Here is a 24,942-nt window from a genome sequence, read left to right as displayed (position 1 = left end):
CATTTCAATGTTTTCTGAAACTTCACTATTATTTTACTGATGTGTCCAGTCTAAGTTATTACATTATTTTGACTGTCACTCTGAGAGAGAAGTGCAACAAAAATAAATCTAGAACTGGAAATCATGCTTAGGGATGTTTTTGTTGCTAGATCCAACACTGTAAATTGAGATGGACATTGAAAGACGGAACTCTGTGATTCAGTTCATTCGTACATTTTCTTGAAATTATAATCAATACCAGTTTCCAAGACAACTAACTATATGAGGATGGACCAGCCAATAATGAGAAACAGCTTTCTTTTTTATTGCTGTAGCACGTGGTAGAAAAAGTCTTTTTTGTTTCATGCTGTTGAGGAGACTAGCCAATTTATCACTCCAAAGAGGATCCAAAAATTATTAAAGGAGGTGTGAGCACTTCAGTTTTTTAAGAGAAGGACAAGGACATAAGTTCATTGGGGAAAGGCAAATTCAGAAACATCAAAATGTAATTTTTAAATGCTTTTCAGTTAAATCCCAAACTTCACCTTGACTTTTTCTCAGTTGTTCCTCAGGCATCCTGACAACATGACCAGTTGGTGCTTGTGATTATATTGGCAAATGGAATAGCGGTGTGTCAATATGACTCTCCTGGGGTGAGTGGGATTGCCTTTCTGCTGTAAAATGCCTGGCACAGATAAAAGGCTTCATCCATGTACACCACTGAAAGAGTTATGATTGATCTAGGACCACAAGACTGTAGAATTCTTTTGCAGACGTCAAATAAAATCTATTATGAGAAACATTGGTTCCATGAAGTCAATGGAAGCCTAAGTAAAATATTAAATCACATTGCAATATATCTGCATTTTCATATTTTGTTTTTCAGTCTGAGATTCCGAGTGCTTTGCTGTTCACTATTCCTTCCTTGAAAAAAAAAAAAAAAAGTGAAGCATTTACGCAGGAATCATGTTATTCCTGAACTCTGTGGTGTTGTGTTCAGTCCTTATTTTTTGGAGCTTTTTATTTTTCCTTTTTTCCCTTATCTTTTTTTCCTCATTGTGCCCATGAATGGAATAGGTATCCTTTTTGTACTATTATTACTTGAGTTTCTCTGAACCTGATACAGTATCTTCTGATCCTCTTGGGTTTTGTTTCAAATATTGTGTTAATGCAGATTCTTTTGCTATTTTTGTATTTTATTAAACTTCTCATTTGTGACATTGATTCCTGAATATTTAAAGCTCTTTCTAGATGAAAATGCTTCCCTTTGGATTTCAAGTATAAAACTATCTTTTTTTCATACTACTGAAACCAGAAAAAAATTCACATTATCCTCAACATATCATATTTGGCTTTATATTTCCCAGACCCTTAGTTCTCGGCAACCCTTTCTTTGACTTCAGTCTTTAAGTTATAGGTGTAACCCTCTTGCAGGAGAGTGTTTCTCGTTTTAAAGCATTGGCCTACCTGATGATACTCCTTGAACAAGTCTGGTACTTTTATTTGTGAATTGAGTCCTTCCAGTCACGTTCAATTCAGTTGACGTCTAAGTGCTGACATCCAATTTTCTCTGTCTTCGAAGTCTATCAAATTTCCTCTATTTTGTTGAGTGCAATGAGTGTAAAGCAAGAATGGGGATAGGGTAATATAAAAGAGACAGGATTCCTCCAAGCTACACAGAGCCAACACCAGATCGCATTTCTAACCAAACAGTAGCTGACACGGCACCAGAAAAAGTTGTAATTTCTAACACCGTGTGGTACCTTGGGATTAGTGCATTAGTGAGAGTGTTCCTGCTGGTTCCACAAATATCTCCTGTCTTTCTCTCTGAGAATTTTCTGCGACTGCGAGAGGGAAGAGGAAGGAGGAAAGGGCAGGGATTGAAAATTGCTTTTCTGGGTTACCTTGCAATATCTGTAAATATTTCTTCTAAATCCTCAATAAAGTTATATCAGTATAGGTTCCATTATGGCATTCAGTTTAGGTAAAGTGAGAAGACTTGAAGTTTTTGTACTTTATAAGCCTTGTTGTATGAGGGAAACTGTATTTTTGGCTATCTTTGGAAAGAAGGGTGGCTGGTTGGTTTAAATACATGCTAGAGTAATGAGGTGGTCCAAAGTGGCCCCAGCTCCAATGACAAGGCTCTGCCAAGCATGAAGCAGACAAACATGCCCATGTTTACTAATACTGAAGTGTTGGATGCTGTTGCTTGCTGCCTTGTAGCATCAATTAAGATCAGAGGCACTTCCTTCTGGTTAATTTGCTGTGGGTGTAAGAAAATGTCTATATGTTCCTTGTCCACCAGTGTATCTTGCTCTTCAACAAAAAGCAGGAGGAAATGACATATGTTGGCATATCCCATTTGGAACATCAGAAAAATATTAGTCATATGAGCAATTTTCTGAATAACATGACTTCAAAGGAAAAGTGACAATATAGACTAAAACGACAGTTTCTATCCAGAAAATTGTGAAATTTCTGTTTAATGATAAGCCAGAAAACCAGAGAGAAAATACCCTTAAAAGTAGTTATGAGTATATGAAAGAAAATATAAGACAGAGCAAGAAAGCATCTGTAAGAGAAAATATGTAAAGACCTCTGAGAAAAAAGACAAGTTCATGTACTTTGTATTTACAACCATGCTGATGAATACAGCATGTGGAAAATTATGGTTTTGCAAATGACTATGACCTTGATAAATAATTGGATTTCTAGAAAATGGTTTTTTCTTTTAATTTAAAAGGAAAAAAAAATCCCCTTCCGGGCAAAATGCACTTTTCAGAAATGTAGCAAATTTAGCGGCAAAAGTGCTTTTTCCAAGCTATCTCTGGGTCTTTTGCCCACTCAACCTATTGCTCCCATGAAAAAGACAACCACTCCAATTCATCTCTCTGGGCATTTTTAAATCAGATTTACCTTCCCTTCTTCCCCACATCTCACTGTTGTAAGAACTGAAAACTACTTTACACTTCTTGCATATTCAGTTGTGGCAACATAAGCAGATTGTTGACATTGCAAACTAAGCTGTTGTATAATCAATAAATTAAACATTAGGTAGCGTATTTTATTCATTCCTGCTGTATGTCCTGCTGTGTAATCTGAAAAGCTTTTCTAAAGGGTTTTTTCATAAACAAGGAGTGTAGATTTTGGACCTAGAGACAAACTCATTCTCTAGAGCCCTCTTCTTTTAATTTATTCAAAACGCCAGTATTTCCTTCTTTTCCCCATTTCCACTATTCCTGTGGAATGTCAGTAAAATAGGTACAAGGCTTTCCTTTCTCTTATGCTATTCTTAGAGGGCTAAGTAATTTTAAAAATTTCAAGTACCTTAAAATACACTGAAATGTAGAATATACTCAAAATAATGTGCTTTTTTGTAGATGCAAGAAATTCCTTGGAGACTATGTCATGTTACCATTGATTTTGTGAGTTCTATGAATGCGACACATTGAGGCAAATTTTTATCTCTGTATTTCTGATACTATAGCACTTACTTTTGTTTTCTTATGAGCAATCTTACTACTATATAATAAGGTTACTGGGAGGAGTGAAGTCTTTTAGTAGTATATTACGATAACATTTTAGGCCAAGTCTTTTATAATAAAATACTGCTGAAAGAAAATACTTAGTAGAAAGGCAAAACTGATAATTACTTTGTTATAGGAGATACTGTAGTATATTCAGCCTTGATAGGAATGTAATATGTTTTCTAAACAATTATACAAATTTTAAAACAGAAAACTTAAAGTACCCCCAAATGTGATTATTATATTTATCACAAAGAATCTTCTAATGATTTACTTTTTTTTTCTTCCATAAAATACAGTAATGAGCACTCAATTGATTTTTCTGGTAGAAACGTGTTACACCATGAAAGCAAAATGATATCTTAAACGATACTTGATGGTAAAATTTGGCAGTGTGAATGCATACGCCAGTACCATTTCCCATACAAGTTACAATGGCTTTGATAGAAAAATAATTGGCTTAAAATGGTGGGATTCCATATTTATAGCATTTTGCTTTCTCAGTGTTGGAGATACTATTTTAAGTTATTCTGTGTTTTATTTTAAACTCTACCTTTGCAAATTAAACCTCTGCTTCCTCCTTCTCATATATCATCTTCGGTTGTGCAGCTCTTGGAAGCCACATCAATACTTTAGCTAACAACTGGAATTTAGTAAATAAATTGGTCACAAGAATGGCATGTTACCAACCAGTTTTACTTGAGATCTTAGAAATAACTAAAAGGTAGAAAAACAATTTTTTTTTTTTCATCATGTAAGTGCTTTCACAAGAGTCTAAGAAGACAGAGGAATATTTAATAGAAAATGCAGATTTTCTAACTCTGCTTTTCAGCATGAAAGTGTTCTGTATCCTGCTATTGCAGGTATTAACTTGGCCTGTATTTCCATAGAAGGCTTTATATTTGCATACTTTCCCTTTATATTTGCAAACTTGCCTTTTAAGGTAACCTCTTTAAACCTATACTCATTTGAGAGATGTTTATACCCATGATTTTTGAACAAGCTTATTTACCATAATCTTTAGCCAATCCCTTTACCTATTACCACTGAACTTTGATTTTTACTGAGTTTTGAATATGGACATGAATGTGCATAGTACATGTGTATATGCTTTTGTCTGTTTTACAAGAAGTTGGATAATTTTAATTGACTGTGCTATTAAATTTTAAGTGAATTCTGGAAAACACAAAGTAATACTTCTTCTCATAGTTTTCCTGGTTGTTAACTTTTCTTTACTTTGGTCCTTTTTATGCTAGTTCAGAGACTGACTGAGGCATATTATAGATCAAATGTTGAAGAGTCCTTATAATTACATTGAAACCACCTTTCTCAATAATAAAAATAGAAGGATGAGCAGATATTTTAGACAATATTTCATATGCTTTTTGACTGCTTAAGATCTTACAGTTCCAGCTGTAATAGAATTCAGGAAACTTACATGACGGATGCCAAAATAATTATTCATTTAAAAAGGAACCCACAAATAATGGCCTTAGGCTCTTAAAATGTCTTTAAAAGCAAGCAAGCAAGCAAGCAGGAAAGAAAGGAAAGAAAGAAAAGAAAGAGAAAAAAAGAAAGGAAGAGAAAGAAAGAGGAAGAAAGAAAGAAAACTGTTGGTGCTTCTGAAACTTCTTTCAGTGGTACTTAGATACTTCTACAATTATAATACTTAAAATTGCTAGCTTTATAAATGGTTTTTACATGGCTGCATCCATGGAAGACTTTGACCCTTTAAACATTTTAGCATGTGATTAAGTTCAAGACCATGTGCAAATCCCGGTGACATGACCATGATTTGCAGTACTGAGGACTTTCTATTGATATGGTACCTTTTGTCCCTTGAAGAAATAAAGAAAAATATATTTTTTATCTCCAAAAAGTAAGTAAGGTAACTATAAAATAAAAGTAAGGACAGGAATATTGACTGTGCTTAACAAAGAAATAGAGAAGAAATACAATTACTAAAAAGATATAAAAAGAAAATCTATAAGGATAAAAGAAAATATATGAAAATAAAAGATAAAACTTCTATAAAATATATGTCTTAGAAACTAATGCAGACAAAATTGGCAGAATTTAGGTATGCCTTGGAGGATAAATCCAGGACAAAACTGATGGTCAGATGACAGTCATCAAGGAGTTTTGGGGGGAATGTTCTCAAGTTTGGCCTGGATGAACTTGGGCTGACAGCAGAACTGGCACAAAGAAATGTCGTGAAAGTAAACCAAAATATTAGTCTGAGACACTATTATGAAATCAATTGATGCAGAAAAAAGTATTATCTGAGAGTTGTACAGAAATTCTATGTAGCTTTCTGTGAGAATAGACATTACTTGATACTGTGTTACATTAAAACATATGTGCAAACAACACATAAAAATAATAGATACCGTAAGTTCCACATGCTTTCTGATCTGTTCTTATCAGGGAACATTCAACAACTTACTTTAACTTGTGTAATTTTAAGGTAGGACAACACAGAGATTGTTTGGTACAGTATTTTATTTGCAGGATGTGAAACTGAGAAACTGTAGGCAGACCCACATTCTTTCCAACAACAGCCTGGGTCTCCCTTTGGTGGTTAAATCCCCACTATAATATTATTAATGCATTGTATATATCTATATTCTTGCAAAATACAAGTCTGGTATAACTGAAGAAATAATAGTGCTTTTGTAGTTTGTTTGGGTTTTTTTCCTACTTGTTGAAGTTATGGAATTTAGACTCTTCTGCATTTTCTCTAAAGGTTTTTCACGAGTCAACTGGGTAATTTATTCAAGTCTTTTACCAGCTTTTAGTTGATTCATCTGTGAAGTGGGTAAAGAAATGCCTGCTTTATGGGGACTATGGAATCAGAAACAGCTATACTGATTTATACCAGCTGAAGATATGAGCCTTTCCATTTTTCAGTGTTCTCAAAGTACTTCGAGATCATTGGATCAAAACACTGGAGGATTTCAGGGAAAGAGCAAATAATTTATGTGACTAAGCCATTCCAATCTACAGTTTTAGAACAGCATGGATTACTTTTCTCAGTTGCATTAATTATTGTCTTGGGCTGGTATTCCTACTTGTTTCCTTTTTAAATTGCCAACACAGCAAAGGAATTGTAGCTATTTGCATACGTTTAGCTTTCTTTGGAGATTTCCAGCTCTGTGTGGTGGTGCTTGGAGAGTCATTTCTGCGTTGGGTACTTCTCTGCAATCTCTTCTGGGAGAACAAATGTTTGGTAGCATCCTAGCCATGTGCTTTGAATGTACAAAAATAGAATGGAAGAATAAAAGGAACAGAGTCCCTTGGTAGAATCGCTTTAATGTCTTGCATCTGATGTTCAGATTGGTGGGGAGGGGAGGATCACATGCCTGATGTTTTCTCTAGAACTACACCCAACTGGAAGCCATCCCTTGGCTTCTCTGTGGACAGCAGCATACCCAAATGGAACATATTAATTCTTTGGGGAAATCTCCTTAGTTGGACAAAAAGAAATCTTTTCAGCTTCCCAGATACATGCTCTGTTCCCAGTACCGTTACACTGAAAGAGGAATCTGCATTACGTTGGTCTGGAAGACACAGTTCCACTGTAACTGCAAGGTTTATCGTGGATAAATAACTTCTGCGGTGCAGCTGCTCAAGCTTTCAAGTTTTGACATGTTTATTAATGAAAATGAATGAGAAAAGAAAGAAATAGTCAGCCAGGCAAGATGCCCCTGTAACTCTGCTGTCATCATTAGGTGAATATGGTATACCAAATGTTTATGCTTCTATATGATTCAAGATCACAGAAAATAAATATCACTTTTATGTGTTTTATTTTCTTTGGAGAAGGAAGTGGAGGAGAATGTGAGTCATAGTGGACAAATAAAATCTATTTCTTTTCCGACAAAAGCTGCTTATTTTGTCAGAGAAGGATCCTAGCATTAACTTTGGTTTGCAGATAAGCTCTGGAGCCTGACTGGCTTCAAACAGAAGTGATGGCCTGCCAGTCCCCAGTCTGTACCTGTCTGGTGACCCGTGGCCAGAAGCCAAATCATATTTCTTACTCCTGCTGGGCGTAAGATAATCAGTGTTCCTAGCAGGGTCTGAATGCAGGCTGCCAGTGCACCCTTGCAGGATTTCTGGTGAGCAGAGTTTTGACCCTTCGCACCGTAACAAATCCTGCCAGCTGCAGCTTGACTTCTGAGCATAGAGCTGGTCTGAGGAATCTGGGAAGGTTAACATGAATATGTATTAGTGTATGACCAGTGCTTCAAAAAAAAAACAACCCACCCTGTTTTCTGTTATGATCAGATTCAGAGGATTCTCTTCTTAGGCAGCTGAGATGGGAAGTGACATGGTTATGGGAGCTCCTGAGGAGGTAGTCAGTGGATGATTTCTCCTTTTTACACCTTGCTGTGCCCTCCAGAGTGTAGATGAGATAGAAGAGGTGCAAGATACAGGGTCTGATGATTATCTGCTCCCAAGAGATAGTGAAGGATCAGGAGCTGTCATTGCCTGTCCAACCATCCTGAGGTAGGAAAAGATTGTTTACAAGGCAGAAGTGATCTTCATGTTGCTTTGTGTAGGCTGTCTTTACAACTGCCAACCTCAAAACATTTGTTGTCCCTGCCTACTACAGGAGAAGTGGACTAGATGATCTTTAAAGGTCCCTTCCAACCCAAACTATTCTATGGTTCTATGATTCTGTGATTTTTCTAAAGACAGATATTCATATGAAGGTGCTAAAGCCTGAGGGGTGACAAATGACAAAAGGTTTTATGTATGTCATGGTGAAATTGAGACTATATTTAAAAATGTGTGTGTATGTCATTCCTTATAGAACTCATAAGATAGGAAAGTATCCATCATTTTTGTGAAAGAATTGTCGTGGGTGTTTTGTGCCACAAAGCAGTTACTGCCAAGGCTAGACAAACATTAGAGATGTCCTACCTACATAAACTCCAAGCCAAAATGCTATGATGTTTTCCAGACATTAAGCTGCTCTTTTCTGAGCAGAGATCTCATAGCATTTATTCAAAAGAGTAACCACCTAAATGCCTGTAGATTAATGTAGAATACTGGATTAGAGATTTAGGAACCAAAGGTCTATATGGTCTCTGAAACTTGTGGCTGTCATCTTTTTGAAAGACCATATAGTAGTCTTGACTGCTGTAACAAGGACCACGGAAACTCTGAGAACTTTAAGAAAAGAGTCAAGCTTGCTATCCCAGTAAACACATTATTTTTTTGCTATTTTTCCTTGATATCTTTCAAAAAGAAAAATCCTTAGAAGTTCTTCAGTATTAAATCGAGAACAGTATAAGACGGATGAGCTCTGACATTCCACTTCCCTCAATATTATGGAGGATGAAAAAGAAATGAACAACCCAGGCCATACAGGTTAGCTCTTCTGATACACTGTATACGAGTAGCAGCAGCGGAGTTCTATCTTAGTTTGTGAGACAGTATCATAGCAAAAGTAGGATGTTATTCTTCTGGCGAAATGCAACAGACACTGTGTACATTTTTAAAAGGAAAAATCCTTCCTTTCAGAAAAACCCTCTTAGCTGTTATTTTGGTAATGTGAATTCAGGTAATACTGAAAGCAGTAACAGAACACTGAGCTCTAAATGCCACCTCCGGTTATTAGCATTACAGCGTTCTCCTTTCTTTAGCTGAGATTCCTATATATCATTTCTGTAGAGATTTATGAATGTGCTACTATTTCCTGTTCAGCACTCTTAAAGCTGGTGTTAATACCTATTCCTGGTTCTTTTTGTCGAAAGACCTTGCTTTCAGTATTTAATAATTTGCCTATTCCTACTCAGTATGCCTGGCAGTTTTAATGTCAGACATACTTATTTGCCAAAAATTTTGAATAAACTGTGTCTAAACAATTTTTGCTCCTTCTGTGAATGAGATTAAGGGTCGAATGCATTGTTTTGCCCAAGTTATTAAAAAATGTGCTGACGTCTTTACGCTTTAGAGCAAGGTCTTGAAATGTGGTAAAAGTGGTAGATTTTCCCAATGTTCCAAATTATAAGATGCTCAAAAATTTCTTTGTGTGTTAGGCTGGTTAGGCTTGTTACTTCTTAGCAACTTGAGTTTCCAGAGCTTCTCTCTGCACTGAACACACTCCATCCTCTGACTCTTGAGCTTAGTCTGTGCTGTACTCTGTGGTGTTGCCACTTTGTTTGACATGAAGAAATAAAAAGCAGAGCCTGACTTGAATTTGAGGAAATGTGAACAGAGAGGAGGAGGGTAAAAGCTCAAGTGGCTGCAGATAGGGAGGGTTCTTCACAGGATCCCTCCTTCTTTCAGTGTATAAGATGTATGGTGCTATGGGGACAGATGAAGATTGTGCATCAGCCACAGTCCTCATCAGTAATCAGGATCCATGCCACATGTGTTGCAGACGTGGGGAAGTTTGGGAAGTATGTGTTGCTTCAGACAATGAATTTGTAATTAGAGTATCAGAAGGTATGTACATAAGATAAGATGTAGTTGCATAGGAGACCTTTATTCCTGATATTGTTCCCTAACTTTGTGGAGATTAGCTTGCAAAAGTTCAGTCACTGTAGTGTCTAATGTAAATATTCATATGTGTACTTTGTGTGTTAGAGAGTTTTACATCGTGGAACAACAGGAAAAAATACCTAGAGGAGAAGTAATTGACCTCCTGCCTCCAAACCATGTCAAGTCAAACCTGTAGCAAGCTTGGTGGATATTTTGGTGGTTTTACCTATTATAAAAAACTCCAAGACATAGACAGTCTCCAATTTTCTTTTAAAATTTATTTATATTATTATTTATTTTTACTATTTAAAAGCTTGTTCCAGTGTCTGAACTACAGGTTTCCTGCTGCAGCTGCTTCAGGTCCTGTCCACAGGGTAAAGAACAGGTTATTTCTTTCCTCTTGCAACAACTTATGTATTTGTGGACTTTTATCATGTATGGTCCCATGTCATGCAAATCAAATAATTATACCTATATTATTCATCCACTTAAGTTATGTTTTTTAGAAGTTTTTTCTTTGCCTTTGATTTCTCCAGTTGGTCTAGGTCCTTCTTGAAGTGCAGTGCTCAATACTGGAATCCATATTTCAGCAGAGGCCTACTAATGACATTTAAAAAAAGAAATATTTCTCAACTTATATCACTTTGCCTGCAGATATTTGTGGTGCAGTTTCAGCAAAATCATCAAAAAAATTTTAAGCAGCCTCTATACTTTTTTAATAAATGTAAAACTGTATTCATTGAAATGCTGTATGCCCTGACAAAGACTTTTTGCTTCATCTGAATAGTGTTTGCATAAGTAAAAGGAATATTTTCCTAATATTAAAATTGCCTTTTAGGAAAAAAAAACAAAAGAAAGTTTATAAATGAAAAGATCAAAAACTAAACTGAAGAAAAACCTAGAGAATTGTTAATATCATTAATGTGTCTTTTTTTTTCCACATAAAACCTAAACCTTTCAAGAAAATATGATTTCTTTGGACTAAGGTGTTTATAAAATTAATAAACATTGAACTAAAACAAATACCATTACACATGCACAAAATTAATCTTTGCATTATGACCAGTGTAGACCAATTGGGATTTTCTTGATTTACTTTATCTGTGATGGAACATTCATATGTGTATTTGCCTTTTAATGTTAGCGATGTCCCCCTGGTTTAGCACAGCTCAGTGTTTGTCAAACCAGTGCAAAAGCCATCCTTACGCCTTCCCTTTGGAGTCAGCCTGAAAGAACACACCTGCAAGTGCAGAATACAGGGGCTAGTCTTCTCCTTCAATGCATCTTTCATGCTTTGAGATTGGAGAAGGGCAAAATCAAGGCAATAAAATATCCACACAAGTTTGTCAAGGAAGGGGTTAAAAAAGTGGAATATCTGTGACTGTAAAGGGCTGAATTATCTTCCTGACACCAGCAGGGGTTGCTGTCACTAGTTTGTGGTTGTCACATTCCTGTTATGCTTGACCTTGGAAAGGCTTGACAACATAGTCTGCATTTGATTAAGGGAATTTCATGTTTTTCCTTTGCTAGAGTCACCCCCCACCTCGACAAACATTTAAAAATGTTAAGAAGTAAAAAAAAAAAAGTTTGGAAAGCAAACATTTTCCCAAAAGAAATTTATAGTTCAAATTTACACCAAGTTCGCACTAACTGGAGCAGTCCGGGTTTCCAGTCAGGCTTTGAGAGTTCTCTGTAAACCATTAGTCACTTCCCTGGAAGAGGCAGCTTTTTATAGGCAGCAGGATAAAACAGACACAGATGTGTAAGTAATATTAGAGGCTTTCACATGTACCTGCCTTTTCTTTCTCAGTCATAGACAAGAAAAAAGAGTGATTATAGAAAGAAATTGATTGAAGCCTTGGACTTGAACAGCTACCATGGAGGCTGATTTAACTAAAATAAAATATATTGTGTTGTGGTTTTTTCTGATTGTGACAATTTATATCATGAAGATGGAAGTTCTTTTGATTTTATCACATTGGGGTTTTTTTCATTCTACAGGACTGTGATTATGCCAGCTGCCAACGAGTTTGATCCAGAAATTGTCCTGGTGTCAGCAGGATTCGATGCTGTGGAAGGCCACGACCCTCCGCTGGGCGGGTACAAAGTCACAGCTAAATGTAGGTATTGCCATTGACACACCTTTCTGAGTTGGTATTTTTTCTAGTTAGAAGCCTTATTATGTAAGTCCAGTTCCCATCTATGTTTCTGTTTTGTGAGATGACAGCTGTGTCACTCAGGGCAGGGACTGTCCAGCAGTTAATACCCAGAGAAGGCTGGAGAGCTGCAGCACTTGCCCAACTCATGGACAGGGTGGAAATGAACATGTTAGAGTTTCTGGCTCACTCCTTTCTGTTCCTCTTGGCATTTTTGTCTTGACTTTTTAAAGTATTACTTTTCTGGCATTCAAATAACATTTTAGAGGTTTCATGCTTTTCAATAGGCCCCGTTTTCCAAATGCTGGAGTAAGTTACTTCTTTTTAAATATATATTGGAGCTTTTAGACTTTGGAAGCCTAAATCCAATCTCATATTGCTCTTTTGTTATTGCAATCTTTTCAGCTCCATGGCATTAATCCTGAATTACATCAGTGTTTATGAAGGCCAAATTTTTCTTAAAGACTATTCTGTTGGGTCTCAATATATGGATGTCCATTTCAGTCTTTCAAAATGTGTGCTTATATGGCAGAGATTTAATACTTTCTGAAAGACAGGTCTCTCTGACATATCTCATATGTAGCACTCCAAAATCACCACCTCTTACAAGATATTGCGGCCAAACTGATTCTGAGCCTGGGATGTTAAGCAAGGCTGGGTGATGTAGTAACTCTCTGCACAGTAATGTGCATTGTAACATTGCTGTATATCAGTTGCTTTCCATGGGACAACACAAAATGGTTTCCTAATGCAATGCTCTGAATAATTTTCTTCAGTATATCTACTTTTATTCAGTATATTCAGTATATAATATCACTTCATCAGTTATTAATTATGGATCTCTGCTGCTAATGGCAAATGCCTTGGGAAAAGTCTGGAGAAGTCAATGAGACCTAGTGGCATTTAAAACACTGCACAAATGGACTCTAGTTCAGAGAATTTTGTCCTTCTGCCCTCTGACTTTGGTTACAGATCAACAGACCAAAGTTGTTGTTTGCCTCAGGAGGTTCAGGGCAGATATGCATATTTTTGTTTTAATTTTCACTGCATGCTGAACAGGCTCCCCTGAATACCAAGGACAACACTGGAGAAACAGAGTGACTGTCCATAGTGGTGTGCTGTGGAAAGGGAGAATGCAGAGAGCAGTGCAAGAGTCTACCCAAAGACACTTACACAGGTGCTAATGCACAAATGGACTGGAAATGCAGTATCCCTCTGGCTGCAAATAAGACATACTGAGTTTTAGCAAGATTTTCGGCTTAATGCAGTGGTTACACTGGAGAGGAAAGAAACAGAGCAGGCTGTCTGCTTGTTTGAGTATCATTTCCCTGTGTATTATGATTTTTAGTAAAACGTTTTGCAGGAGGAGGTGAGAGATTTACTTGCTGGTTTTTTCCATGTGTGGTTCCTGGTCAGTGGCACCATTCCATGAGCTTGTGTGGGAGGGAGGTGAACTTTCAACTGGTACTAAATTAGGCATTTTGTTGAGAAACATTGTATAACTATCTGTATTTAGCTGTTGAGAAGGTATTCTACATGTCCCTTAACAATGCAAGACGCTTTGGCATATGTAATATTTTGGCATAGCAACTTCAACAACTTAACTAGAAATAGCAGCAAATAAAAACTGTCTGACATTAGAATTAGTGTTACTTTTCATTCATGAGTTAATTAATTAACTCTCCATAACTTTTTTTTAGAAATCTTAATACATTTTTTATATAAGAGGCTACACATCTACTTCTGCACATCTGTAAACAAAAAAAGATGATTTACAGTAGGTGGCTCTTGTTTAAATTAAGAGAAAAGCCAAGATAGACCCAGATAATGATCATGCACCTGAGGGATGAATAAAGCCTTTTTTACTGAGCCAAAGGAATTTATTATTTCCCCAAAACAAAATTCTCCGCATTCCACCATACTATTTTAGAACATAACATACTATATGTGGTATGTAGGAAAATGAACAGTCTATTAAAAAAAAATAAGGTCCAAAGAGAAACTTTCATATTAGAGACTAAAAATAGATATTCATGCTAAGTTTTAATAAAATGGGTTTGTAAAAATTAGAAATTATACCCCCAACAAGTAAAGTTGAACATGTAAATATTCTTCCTTTATAAATCTTTAGCACTTTGTGTACACATAATACATTGGATTTTCTGATTTCTGTGATTTCATACAAGCTCTTCAAATTAGGGAGAGAGTGACATCAAAGGAGAGAAGATGGATCCTTAGCTACTAACCTTGCTGTTAAGGAGAGTTTGGAAGCCACTAGATGCTTGATAATTAATTATTTATGTCTTTCCCTCAGAGTACAGTCTAAGGGGAAAGTTAAAATGTATTAACCAATCAGCCATCCCAAGTTATAAAGTAAAAACCACTGGATGAAGATAGCAGATTGGACTAATTACAGTCTTGGAGTAACCATATAGCAGGCAATTACATTCAGCAAAAAATGGTCTACTAAATCTGCACAGTTTGAGAAATGTAAATTGTAATCTGCTTTAACCCAGAATTTTAATTTTTTTCTGTATTGTCATACAGAATGACAATCTTATTTACTGAGGAGTTGCCATTTCTGATTAGTAAACAAACATGTCAGCAACAAAATAATCATATATACATCTATATCTATTAGCAGCTGATTTTAAATCTGGGAGTCTCTTGTGCATGTGGGGGTTTCTCACAGTGAGGTGACTCTCAACTCCTCTGGAAGGCTATGAGTGGAATCTGGCCAACTGAGATCAGTGATGATATCAGAGCTTGGAGGTATCTCACTTTGTAATTTATCTCTAGTTGTATTAAGTAATGTAATCACTAATGGTCTTTTTTCCCATTGAAAAAAAAGAGATTGTGTTTAAAAAATATTGGAAGGAAAGTTTGAGTCTTTCCTGTCTTATTGCACTTTTCAAATCACTTTCCCTATTTTTTCAAAATGGTTTTCCAATTTGTCCTCATCTGTTGATTAGTTTTTGCTAAGATAAGCAATATTTAACTAAGTTTTACCTGTCTACAAAACAGATTTGTTTGGTGCGATGTAGAATTGAGAATGAACATTAACTAAAACATTTGTTTCAACTCCAACTTTGAGGATTTCACAGGCACATTTTTCTTTATGTTGGCTCTTTGTGCCAATCTTCTCTCTTAATGAAGTGCTATGATTTCGAAAGGTATTTGTATAATATACCTACGTACACATACGCATCTTGAAATATGTACTCAACCCACATGCATAAACTTTGTGATGGATTTTATATTCTTTTAAGAACAAAAGGGGCTTCAAAGATTTGATATGACTGGTGGCATATGGCAGAACCTGTTGCTGCTGGGAAGTTCTCAGTCCTTTGGTACGAGCTACATTCCTAATATCTTAGTAAGGAAAGGCAAGCTTTATTGACAACACTGATGAAAGGCCACCTAGCATAATTAGAAACAGGTATACTTTTGAATTCACAATCACTTTGCCCTGAAGAAGGTCTTCCCCCCAAAAAAGGGTTTATGGAAGAAAAGGAGTTTGTTTTTCCAAACAAAAACTTTTTGTCTGCTAAAAATATTATCTTTGCTCACAGACACTGCCTTGCCTGTGGCATTATGCTATGGGAAGTGTACCAAGTTTAACATCAAAAAGCAAAGAGAAGAAAGTGAGGCAAATGTCATGTTAAACTTCTCTTTTAGTCCTCTTGGCCCAGGGTCTTGCTGTTAAAGGTGCCAAGTCTTGCTCAGGAGTTGTTTCTCTAGTATCTGGTACATTCTGTCAGGAGTATTCAGGCAACTTATCTCAGATTTTGCTTTCTGTGCCCCTTCTGTAATGATTCAAGTTTAGCTGAAATAGAGGAATATGTTTTGTAATGTCAGGTCCAGCTTTAGTACTGGCATGGCTCTTTCCCTCTTGCTTGGCTAAGTGGTTCCCCAAGACATAAGCTGAAGGTGGGTGAGTGCAGCATCTGGAACTCTCATACACAACTCTTATGCAGAGTAACTATTGAAGTTTTTGGGATCTCTTTGTTTAGATCAGGGGCTGTAAAAGTTCTTTGATTTTGTTGTAAAATATAATCAAGTGAGAGGAAAACATGTCTCAGTTCCAGACTAGTCCAATGGTTTCTTTTTATTACTAGAAATTTATTTTTTTCAAAAAGATAACACAAAATATCATGACAATGTAATATGTATTATCAAAACATATTTTTATCAAATTCACTTTTTGTACTGGAGTAATAAAAGTTGTATTGACAACAAAATATAAGAAAAATAATGGTTGAAGAAATAAAGGGGATAAAGGAATTTTATATTTAGAATAGTAAGGAGATGCCTAAACAGTATGAATCTGCTCCTTGCTCTTATCCTGCTGATCCTTAGATGGAACTACTGAAGATAGAACTGATACATTTTGTCCTTTATTTTACAGTTAATTTTTACATTATCTGCTAAAATATCTAGTATTATCACACTATTTGAATTTCATGTAGTGAACAAGTCTGAAGAGGAGCTGTCAGACCTGGTCATAAATTTGCAAGTTGTTAGATCTTGTAAGGGAACTGTTTTTAAATTAGCTATGCTGACTGAAGATCTCCACGTAACGTTATCCTGAGGTGAAATACTTTCTCTTTGTTTTATGGAACAGCCCTTAGAATAATGCTTGCACTAAAGACACTGAGATCACTTTACTGTTCAAGTAAATATTCTACATAATTGCTCATTAAATCGTGACCATTCAGTAAAAAGAATAAAGTAAACAGAGAAGTGTCAAGCAAGAATGAAGACGTTTTTCAAGGTACTCAACTTCCTGAAGCACTGCGTTTGTTAAGGGCTATGATGATTTACTGGAGTTTTCCTGTTGTTTTACTCTCCTATTCCAAAGATGCTATTTGACACCAGAGCGCAAAATAAAATCAGCAGTTAGCAGTAGGAAAGGATACCACTGTGGGCATTTAAAGAGTAAATGATATTTTGTCTGTTGGAATATTTGTCTTCTGTTATGCCAAATTTGCAATGAAAAGTTGATCCAGTGCCTAGAGTATAACTGACTCTATCTAAGCTGATTTGCAACTTTTAATGTTTTTATTTGAGAAAATTGCAATAACTCCCTCAACTTAGCAAAAGCTGCATAATGCTGTAATACACTCCATTCAAGTGGGACCAATGAAAAAAGTGCTAAAGTTATTAGCAGTTTCCCTTCTCACAAGCCCAGGTTATTTCCAAAGGATATGTCAGCGTAAGTGGTAGAAATTAATGCATTAAAAAGTCTGCTGCCTTACATGTAGTCAACAGCTTTTCTGTGAGGAATCTCTTCTCATGACTGGAGGTGATACTTTGAAAAATACAAATAAGAGCAACCAGGTTGAACTCGGGGGCCTGTCCTGTTGGTTTCTTGTTGCTTTGTCCTTCACTTTTCTGTTCCAATTCCCACTGGGAATAAGGAGTTTTGATAACAAGATCTCTGAATGTAACATAAAATGCTATAAAAAGCTCTCGGCCCAACCAAATTCAGAAGTAATGAGCACAGTTTTAATAAAGAGATGACTGATTGCTGAAACAAATGATCTAGCATGGTGTACCAGCCATGCCTGGAAGGCTTTAAAGGAGTCTTATAAATAGATGGCATCCTTACAATTAGATATACCATAGCACACTCAGACACCAGAGGCTTCATGCAAAAGTTTCTCTTCAATGACTATTTTTTTCTTGAGCCTTTACAACTGTCCTACTGTATTGAAATTCTTTTCAATTTCCCACTGTGTTTTGTGTATATTATATGGGTTAGAAACAGACCAAAGGCTAATGCTGAAACTACATATCACTGAATTCAAATGCAGAACTGCTCAGGGTCAAAGCCTGGTACTTCAGATATGTTTCAGAGAAAAAGTTTCCCATGTGCCAGCTTCAGTATTTCTAAAACATTCTATGTGACTATTCTGAGTATTTCAAGTACTAAAAAGGCTATATATGTTCATTGGGGTTTTTTTCCTGGAAGTACTTGGTTTCCAAAGGAGTCCCCAAATAATACTGTAACTCTCTATTGGACAGGATGTTGGACTGACTGTGAGTCGTTTTGGGTAGTCATTATAATGTCCTTGGGTAGGGACTTCACTTTCTTGGGATTGTCTGAAAGTCTTCTGTGGCGCTAGACTCCGACAAAGAGTACTGGTTGGGATTACTGGGGCTAATGGTAAAGTATATGTTAAAGGAAGGCCAGAAAAACGAATCCTTGCAAATTGACAGGACTAAAGAGATTAACAGTTTTGACTTGGTAGCTGTTTTACCACAGTTCAAGCTTCTAAAAATAGCATTGCAGGCTTTTATGATGCCATGTCTAATCTCTTCACAAGTATGAAATTCTTTTTGACTCAACTACAAGAAGCTGTGATCTTTATAAGTCTGGCACTGACTGCCTTTGACTGCAGTTTCATAGCTGGCATGAGCTGCTCCAAGCAGCTCCTTGCCATACAAAAGGGTTGTTGCACACCGCTTCCCATTCTGAGTGGTCCATTATTTACCTTGTGCCGGGTCTGCATCTTGTCAATCTCTCTGTTAACACATGGAGCATTAACTCATCAACCCATCAGAAAACAGAGTCGAAAAAGTGGAGAGACTTCTGTTGGGCTTAGGCTGAATCAGATTATGGAAGGACCAATATGTGCCAGGTGCAGTGGAGAAAGGAAGAGGTTGAGTAGGATACCTTATGGTAGCAGTAAACTGTTGAATTACTTCAGTTGCCACAACTGCCTTCTTGTCTGAATTCTTCTGAGTTCAGATATTTGATTTTTTGGACATTATTTGGTTATCTTTGTGGTACTTGAGGTGATAAAGTAATTATCCAGCAGGATGGATCTTCAGCTTTTGACTCAGAGCTAACAGCATTAGAGATGGGTTGGGGCAATGATCAATGATATAGTTTTTCACTGGGGAGTGTCCTCATTGGTATCAGAAATTTTTTTTCTGTCCCTTTTGTCTCTTAGAAACTACATGATACCCAGTGACTGGCAGCAAGAAAATGTAGCATCAAGACTTTGCTTCCAGTTGTTCACTTCTGAAAGCAAAGTTTGGGTTTTCTCTAGGGTAATTTCTTGAATACTAATTAAGTGGTAGTTTGGTACAATATGAAAGATATCAAAATAGATGAAAAATTAAATGGTGACCAACTCTTAGACATGATTATTTTCACAGAATTCATTGGAAGAAGTAAAACATTTTGGTTTCTTTTTCCTTGTAGCCCACAGCAATCATTGCTGTATCATATCCTATGATTTGGACATGGCCATTGGGTTGCTCAGCCTCCTAAGTCAGGTTATGTTTGTTTACTCCTGCATTTTTACTCTTTAAATTTGCTCTTGCAAATTTATCAATATCAGTGATTTGTTTGTCAGTGACTCCAAAATCTGGTACATTATTGCCTTAACACTATATATACATTTATAAATATGAAATGTAGAAAATTTCAGAAATCCTGTTCTCTGAAGAAGAATAGTCTGTTGACTCCTGTGGACGAGAGATTGGAATTCACTGTATAAATTAGTGTCTTCTCTAGGACACAGCATAGTAAAAGGCAAATTGAAGATATAAGAGGAGAAGTCCTTTTTTCTTTTTTATTATTTCACTTAAAAAAGGGATTAGTGCTTGGAGAAATTCAGAAAAATTCTAATGTTTGATTGAAGAACCTGCTTTCAATGTCAATGGCTTGGACTATGGACTTGAGCCAAGGGAAAACAGTGAACAGTTCACCTCATTTACTGAGGCTAGGGAAATCCTCGTCTTCAGACTTTGGGGCACTCATGTCTAGCTGGATACATATTTAAAACTCATTTGAAGGATTCAGAAACCTTAGTACTTAGTTTGTTACTGCCCAGTCGTTTCAATACTGTCTGGCTAACTGGTGTATCTTCCAGAAAGGGTCTACCTAAGCAGAAAGTGAGTGGAATTAGAAATATTAGTAAATAATCATTGTTTTGACGTGCTTTTCCACTTTCACTTGGCCTTTCTTTCTGCAAATGAGCCAGGAGAGATTTCCATTTCCACTCCCACTCCTGCCTCACAAAGAGAAGATCTGTCTGCTGGCTAGTTAACTAATTGGTATAAGTGCAAAACCACCTGCATAGCATGTTCAGATATACAGTGTCAATCCATCTGCAGAATGCATCAGGTGCCCACTCCTTGATTTGGGACAGTTGCTGGGGACAGGGCAAAGGATAGATTATAGTAGAAAAAAAAGAGAATCTACAAAACCATTAAGAATTATTTTCCCTTTTTGGTCATCTTCCCTTATCTCTTCAGATACCTCTTGGTATTTTTTCTTTCATGCTACAGTAGTAACATTGGCTAAGGACAATAACTGATGTGAGGGATGCAAAAAAGGTAAAATTGGTTGTACCTTCTCTCAGTTTTTAAATTAAACTTATGAAATATTTTTCCTTATTCAAACAAAAAGGCTGTCATTTGGTAGAAGAAAGGAAAGAACAAAGTATTTTTTTGGTTAGGCAGTATTAATCATGTCAGATTACAATTTAAATACAGCAAATTAAATATAAGGTTTTAGGGCCATTTTGAAACTAATGGAGCTTGACACAGTGTTCAGCAACTTGCCTGTGCCTTTTGCAGGATTGGGTCTTGAGAGAACATTGTTGAAAGACATCTCCAAATGTGGATTTCTGCATAACAAAATGTCTGATCTTTTATAGCATCGTTGCATTGGGAATTAGTCTTGTCTTTGGGAATTTGTAGTCTTTAGTAGAAGAGCATGATTTATGTCTTAGAATTTAACCATTCTCTGTAATAAATAGAAATGTGCCACAAGTATTTACTTGGTTGCGCCATGGGAAAATTTTTAACATATTGTTCACAGCTTCAAAATGCTATAAAAGAAGGCATGTAATTTGAAGACTGACTATCCTTTGTGATTTCTAACCAATAGATTGATTAATATCTTTCAAAAGAGACAGCAGCCAAAATGTTTACATCTCATTAGGAAGAGAAGAAGAGAGCACACACAATTTTGATTATGAGCTTGGAGGGTTCATTTCTTCGGGCTTCACATCCCCACTACTTAAGGCAGACTGTAACTTTAAGATGTTATCTCTTGCCTGCACAAATAAACAGCCAGTTATGCTTTTATGGCGGGTAGTTCTCAAACCAACAGGGGATTAAAACATATTAGCTGGAGTTTGTGGTTCCCTGCTGAACTATCACGGGCTCCATGGATTCCTGTCCTGAATATTTCACAGAGCAAACACCTCTTATCTGAGGTGATATTCTCACACTGGCCTCTTGGCCATGGACTTCAAAAGCTGATCACAGGGAGGGCTAGAGAGGCAATAACCCTTAATATAACAGTCTCTCCTGATAGGGATAGACAAGGTAAAGGTAAGGCGTCTCTGAAGTTTGCTCTTGTGTGTTTAGCCCCATGGGGTGATAAGGGGCCATCTGTTTTTTCAGTCTGCAAACTCATCTTTTTCACACTATCCCGGTATCAAGTACACTTCAGGTCTGACTGGTATCAGTACCAGCAATTCTTCACTAATCTGAAGAGATTTTCTTGGTATTTTTAGCTTTGATCCCAGCAATTGTTTTAGTTGCTGCTGTGTTGGAGTTTTTTACCCAAGCAAACATATAAAATAAACATTAAAACGTTATGTTCAAGGTACTATTTCCCAAAGAATGTAAGTTATTGAAATAGATGTTATAAAAGGCATGTTAATTACTTGTGGGTAAAGGGAAATTGTTGTGCTTACCTATGTGAATTAAACTCAAAACATCAATTCATGGTGGTAGTTCCAAAAAGTCACATCACCACACTGGATGCTTGCACCTTGATTAATTGTTGAAATAGCATATCAGTACTACCAGTTCTAGAAGTTAAAAACCCACTGCTTCAGGCCTCAAAAATATTCTAAGAGTCAGTAAAATGCTACTCAGATTTCTTTTATTGTGGAGCTCCCAGAACACCTCCCTCCATCTTTTAAGTTTTTCCCCCAGCCATTTTTTTATCAATGGAACGTTCAGATTCAATTGCAATCTCCTGATCATAATATCTTTATATAAAAACACTGAATACTATGAAATCTGCAGTAAAATGATGCAAGTTGCCAACACTGGCACACAAAAAAAATCCCAAATTTTTTTCAGCATTTTATTACCTTTGTTTGTTGTTTTGTGGGGTGGGGGTGGTGGCTGTGTTTAAGGAAATTGTTCTTGCTTGCACCAACTAATTACCATAAAATTTCTGGAAATGCAAGAATGTAGATCCTAATCCCACAAGCTTTTACTCGCTTTGAGCAGTCGTCATGATCGAGACTACTCCACCAACATGATTAAGATTTACCAAAACAAGTAATGTTTACAGGGACAGATATTCTAAATGTTATGTACAAAAACATGCTAAAAACTCTTCAAAAGCATATTCATGTGAGAAAACCATTATTTAAATGCTTCCTGAATTCTTATAGAATTAAATTGAAAAGAAATAGGAGTTGTTCTGTTGTAAAATAAGTCTATTTGGATGAATTTAGCAATAACTTATTTACTTCAGATTCATTCTTTTCTCCCAATCATCAATTATGATTCATATACGCTAAAACAGACCAAGGAAGGGAAAGATCTTCTTTGGAAGAAAAAACTAAAATTAGATAACTATCCAGAACAATAAAGTATTGTTAGTTAATAAAAATTCACTTACGTAATGGTTTCTGTTTATGATGGTAAAGTAATCAAATATTTGATTCGTTTGATCCATAGTCTGATCCCTTTTCCTTAAATTCCTCTAGGTGAAAAAAAAAAAAAGGTTCCCTTTTTGGTATCTGATGTTGCATCCATTCAGAAGCAGTTTGTTTGTGAGAGCTGTTTTCTAAATGTTTTTTACTTACTTAAAACAGATTAGCGTTCTCTAAAAGCAAAATAAAACAAAGCTGTTTCATTTAATAGTGGAATGTATCCTTGAATGCAATGTCTGGGTTTTAAATGTGCTAGCTTTCAAAATTATTTCCTAATATGATAATTAACATCAGATATGAATTCAGTGAATTAGTTGTATGGGAAAATGATCACTGACATGTATTGCCATAAAATTTATGATTTATTTATGATTGCAGCCAGGCATATTGTGTTTGTTCTTGTGCAGTGTTTTCTTCCTATTAAGCAAAGTCGGTTTGCAAAGAATAACTTAAATTGCTTTGCATAGTAGTTTTATGCTGTCAAGAGAAATTATCAATTTAAAATTTGAGATATATATAAATCTCAATAAAAATCTATATATCCTTCACAAGTTTGTTTTGTTTTGAAGATTTTTTTTTTTTTAAATAAAGATAAGCAGACTTATTATTTATTTCTGTTAAAGCATTTAATTTATCCAAAACAGTCGAAAAGATTAACAGAATATATTTAATTGGTTTGGAGGTTTTTTTTTGATAGAGAAGAGGTAATCCTTTGTTTTCAGTGAAAGTTATAGAAGCATATTTTATGGTTCCTACAGGAACAGCTTTGCAGTAGAATTACTTTTCCATATGACTGGTCTATGTCCCTACAAATTTACCAGGAATTTCAAGAAATTTTGTCAAATCATCTTTGAAATAGTTGCATAATTATACCCAGTGTTTCAAAGCACGTTAGCACAGAAGTAAAACTGGCAAAGTGGAACCCAGTATTGTTGAAATTTCCAAAGCCAACATGAACAGATCAAAATAATTTTTCATTCACTCAAATATTTGAGTAAGCAGCCTTCTTAAACTTGCATCAAACCCTGGGGAAAACAGTAAAGAAAATCCATTTATCAAGTGATGCAATGCTGTTTCAAAATTGTAATTTAATCAACAAATATGTTACATCAAAGCAATTAGTTATCCAAAATTAATTTTGGTATTTTTGTTACCATGTGAATCAAACATTATTTTTCTAGTGGTGTTAACTGCACCAATGGTAGCTTTGTAGAACACGCATGAAGACAGTGCACATGTCCTGAAAGATGCAATTTTTTTCTCTTGGCTCTTTTTGGGTGCATGTATCCCCACACACAGTGGACACCTCTAGGATTTTCCCAGCATGCTTTTTGAGGAAAAACATCGAGGTCACAAATGCTGAAGATCTTTAAGGGATCTTTCAGGGAAAAAAGTAGTAGTTCTGAAATATTTTCATCCACCAGGAATTTCCTTCCAATACATTGAGAATCACTGAAGGTTTTTTTTTCCAAATCACATTGCAAATTTGAAGATTATCTAAATGAACACTTTTTTTATAATGTTTTAGGTTACTGATAGGGAGTAAAGAAGACTACTTTAAAAAAAAACACTTAAAAGGGTCTGTGCAGTTTAATGGCTTGAGTGAAACAAAACACCAAACAGGATGTCCTTGTCCCCTTTGAACTTGAGGCATCACATTGACATGAAGCTACTGAATTCTCTCATTAGTTATGTGGTGCTGGAATCCCAGTGGCACTTAATGAAGATAAGTTTTTATGTAGTGCTTTCAAAAAAGAATTGGAAAGAGTCTGATCAAATTTAGTACTCTGTCACAGACATAATAAAGTTGGGAAATCAAGAGAAAAGAAAGGAAGAGAAAGAAAAGAAAGAAAAAAAGATAAAGGAAAAGGAAAGAAAAAGAAAAAGAAAAAGAAAAAGAAAAAGAAAAAGAAAAAGAAAATAAGAAAAAGAAAAAGAAAAAAAGAAAAAGAAAAAAAGAAAAAGAAAAAAGAAAAAAAAAGAAAAAGAAAAAAGAAAAAGAAAAAGAAAAAAGAAAAAAAGAAAAAGAAAAAGAAAAAGAAAAAGAAAAAGAAAAAGAACAAAGAAAAAGAAAAAGAAAAAGAA

At 35.7% G+C, this 24,942-nt stretch overlaps 1 protein-coding gene across 13 annotated transcripts in view; it reads left to right on the top strand.

Annotated features, from left to right (window-relative positions):
* Positions 1-24,942, top strand: part of HDAC9 (histone deacetylase 9) — a 463,926-nt gene that overhangs the window by 390,489 nt on the left and 48,495 nt on the right. For all 13 annotated transcript variants that reach the window (XM_042044237.1, XM_042044228.1, XM_042044236.1 and 10 more), the window contains one exon: positions 12,000-12,118. In XM_042044237.1, coding sequence (XP_041900171.1) covers positions 12,000-12,118 — 119 coding nt within the window. The remainder of the gene's footprint in view (positions 1-11,999; positions 12,119-24,942) is intronic.

The sequence above is a fragment of the Corvus kubaryi genome, unplaced genomic scaffold (genome assembly GCF_017639235.1).
Source record: "Corvus kubaryi isolate FWS band 111438036 unplaced genomic scaffold, C.kubaryi_AGA036_p1.0 37398, whole genome shotgun sequence".
NCBI lineage: Eukaryota > Metazoa > Chordata > Aves > Passeriformes > Corvidae > Corvus > Corvus kubaryi.
This window is presented reverse-complemented; position numbering and strand designations above follow the sequence as displayed.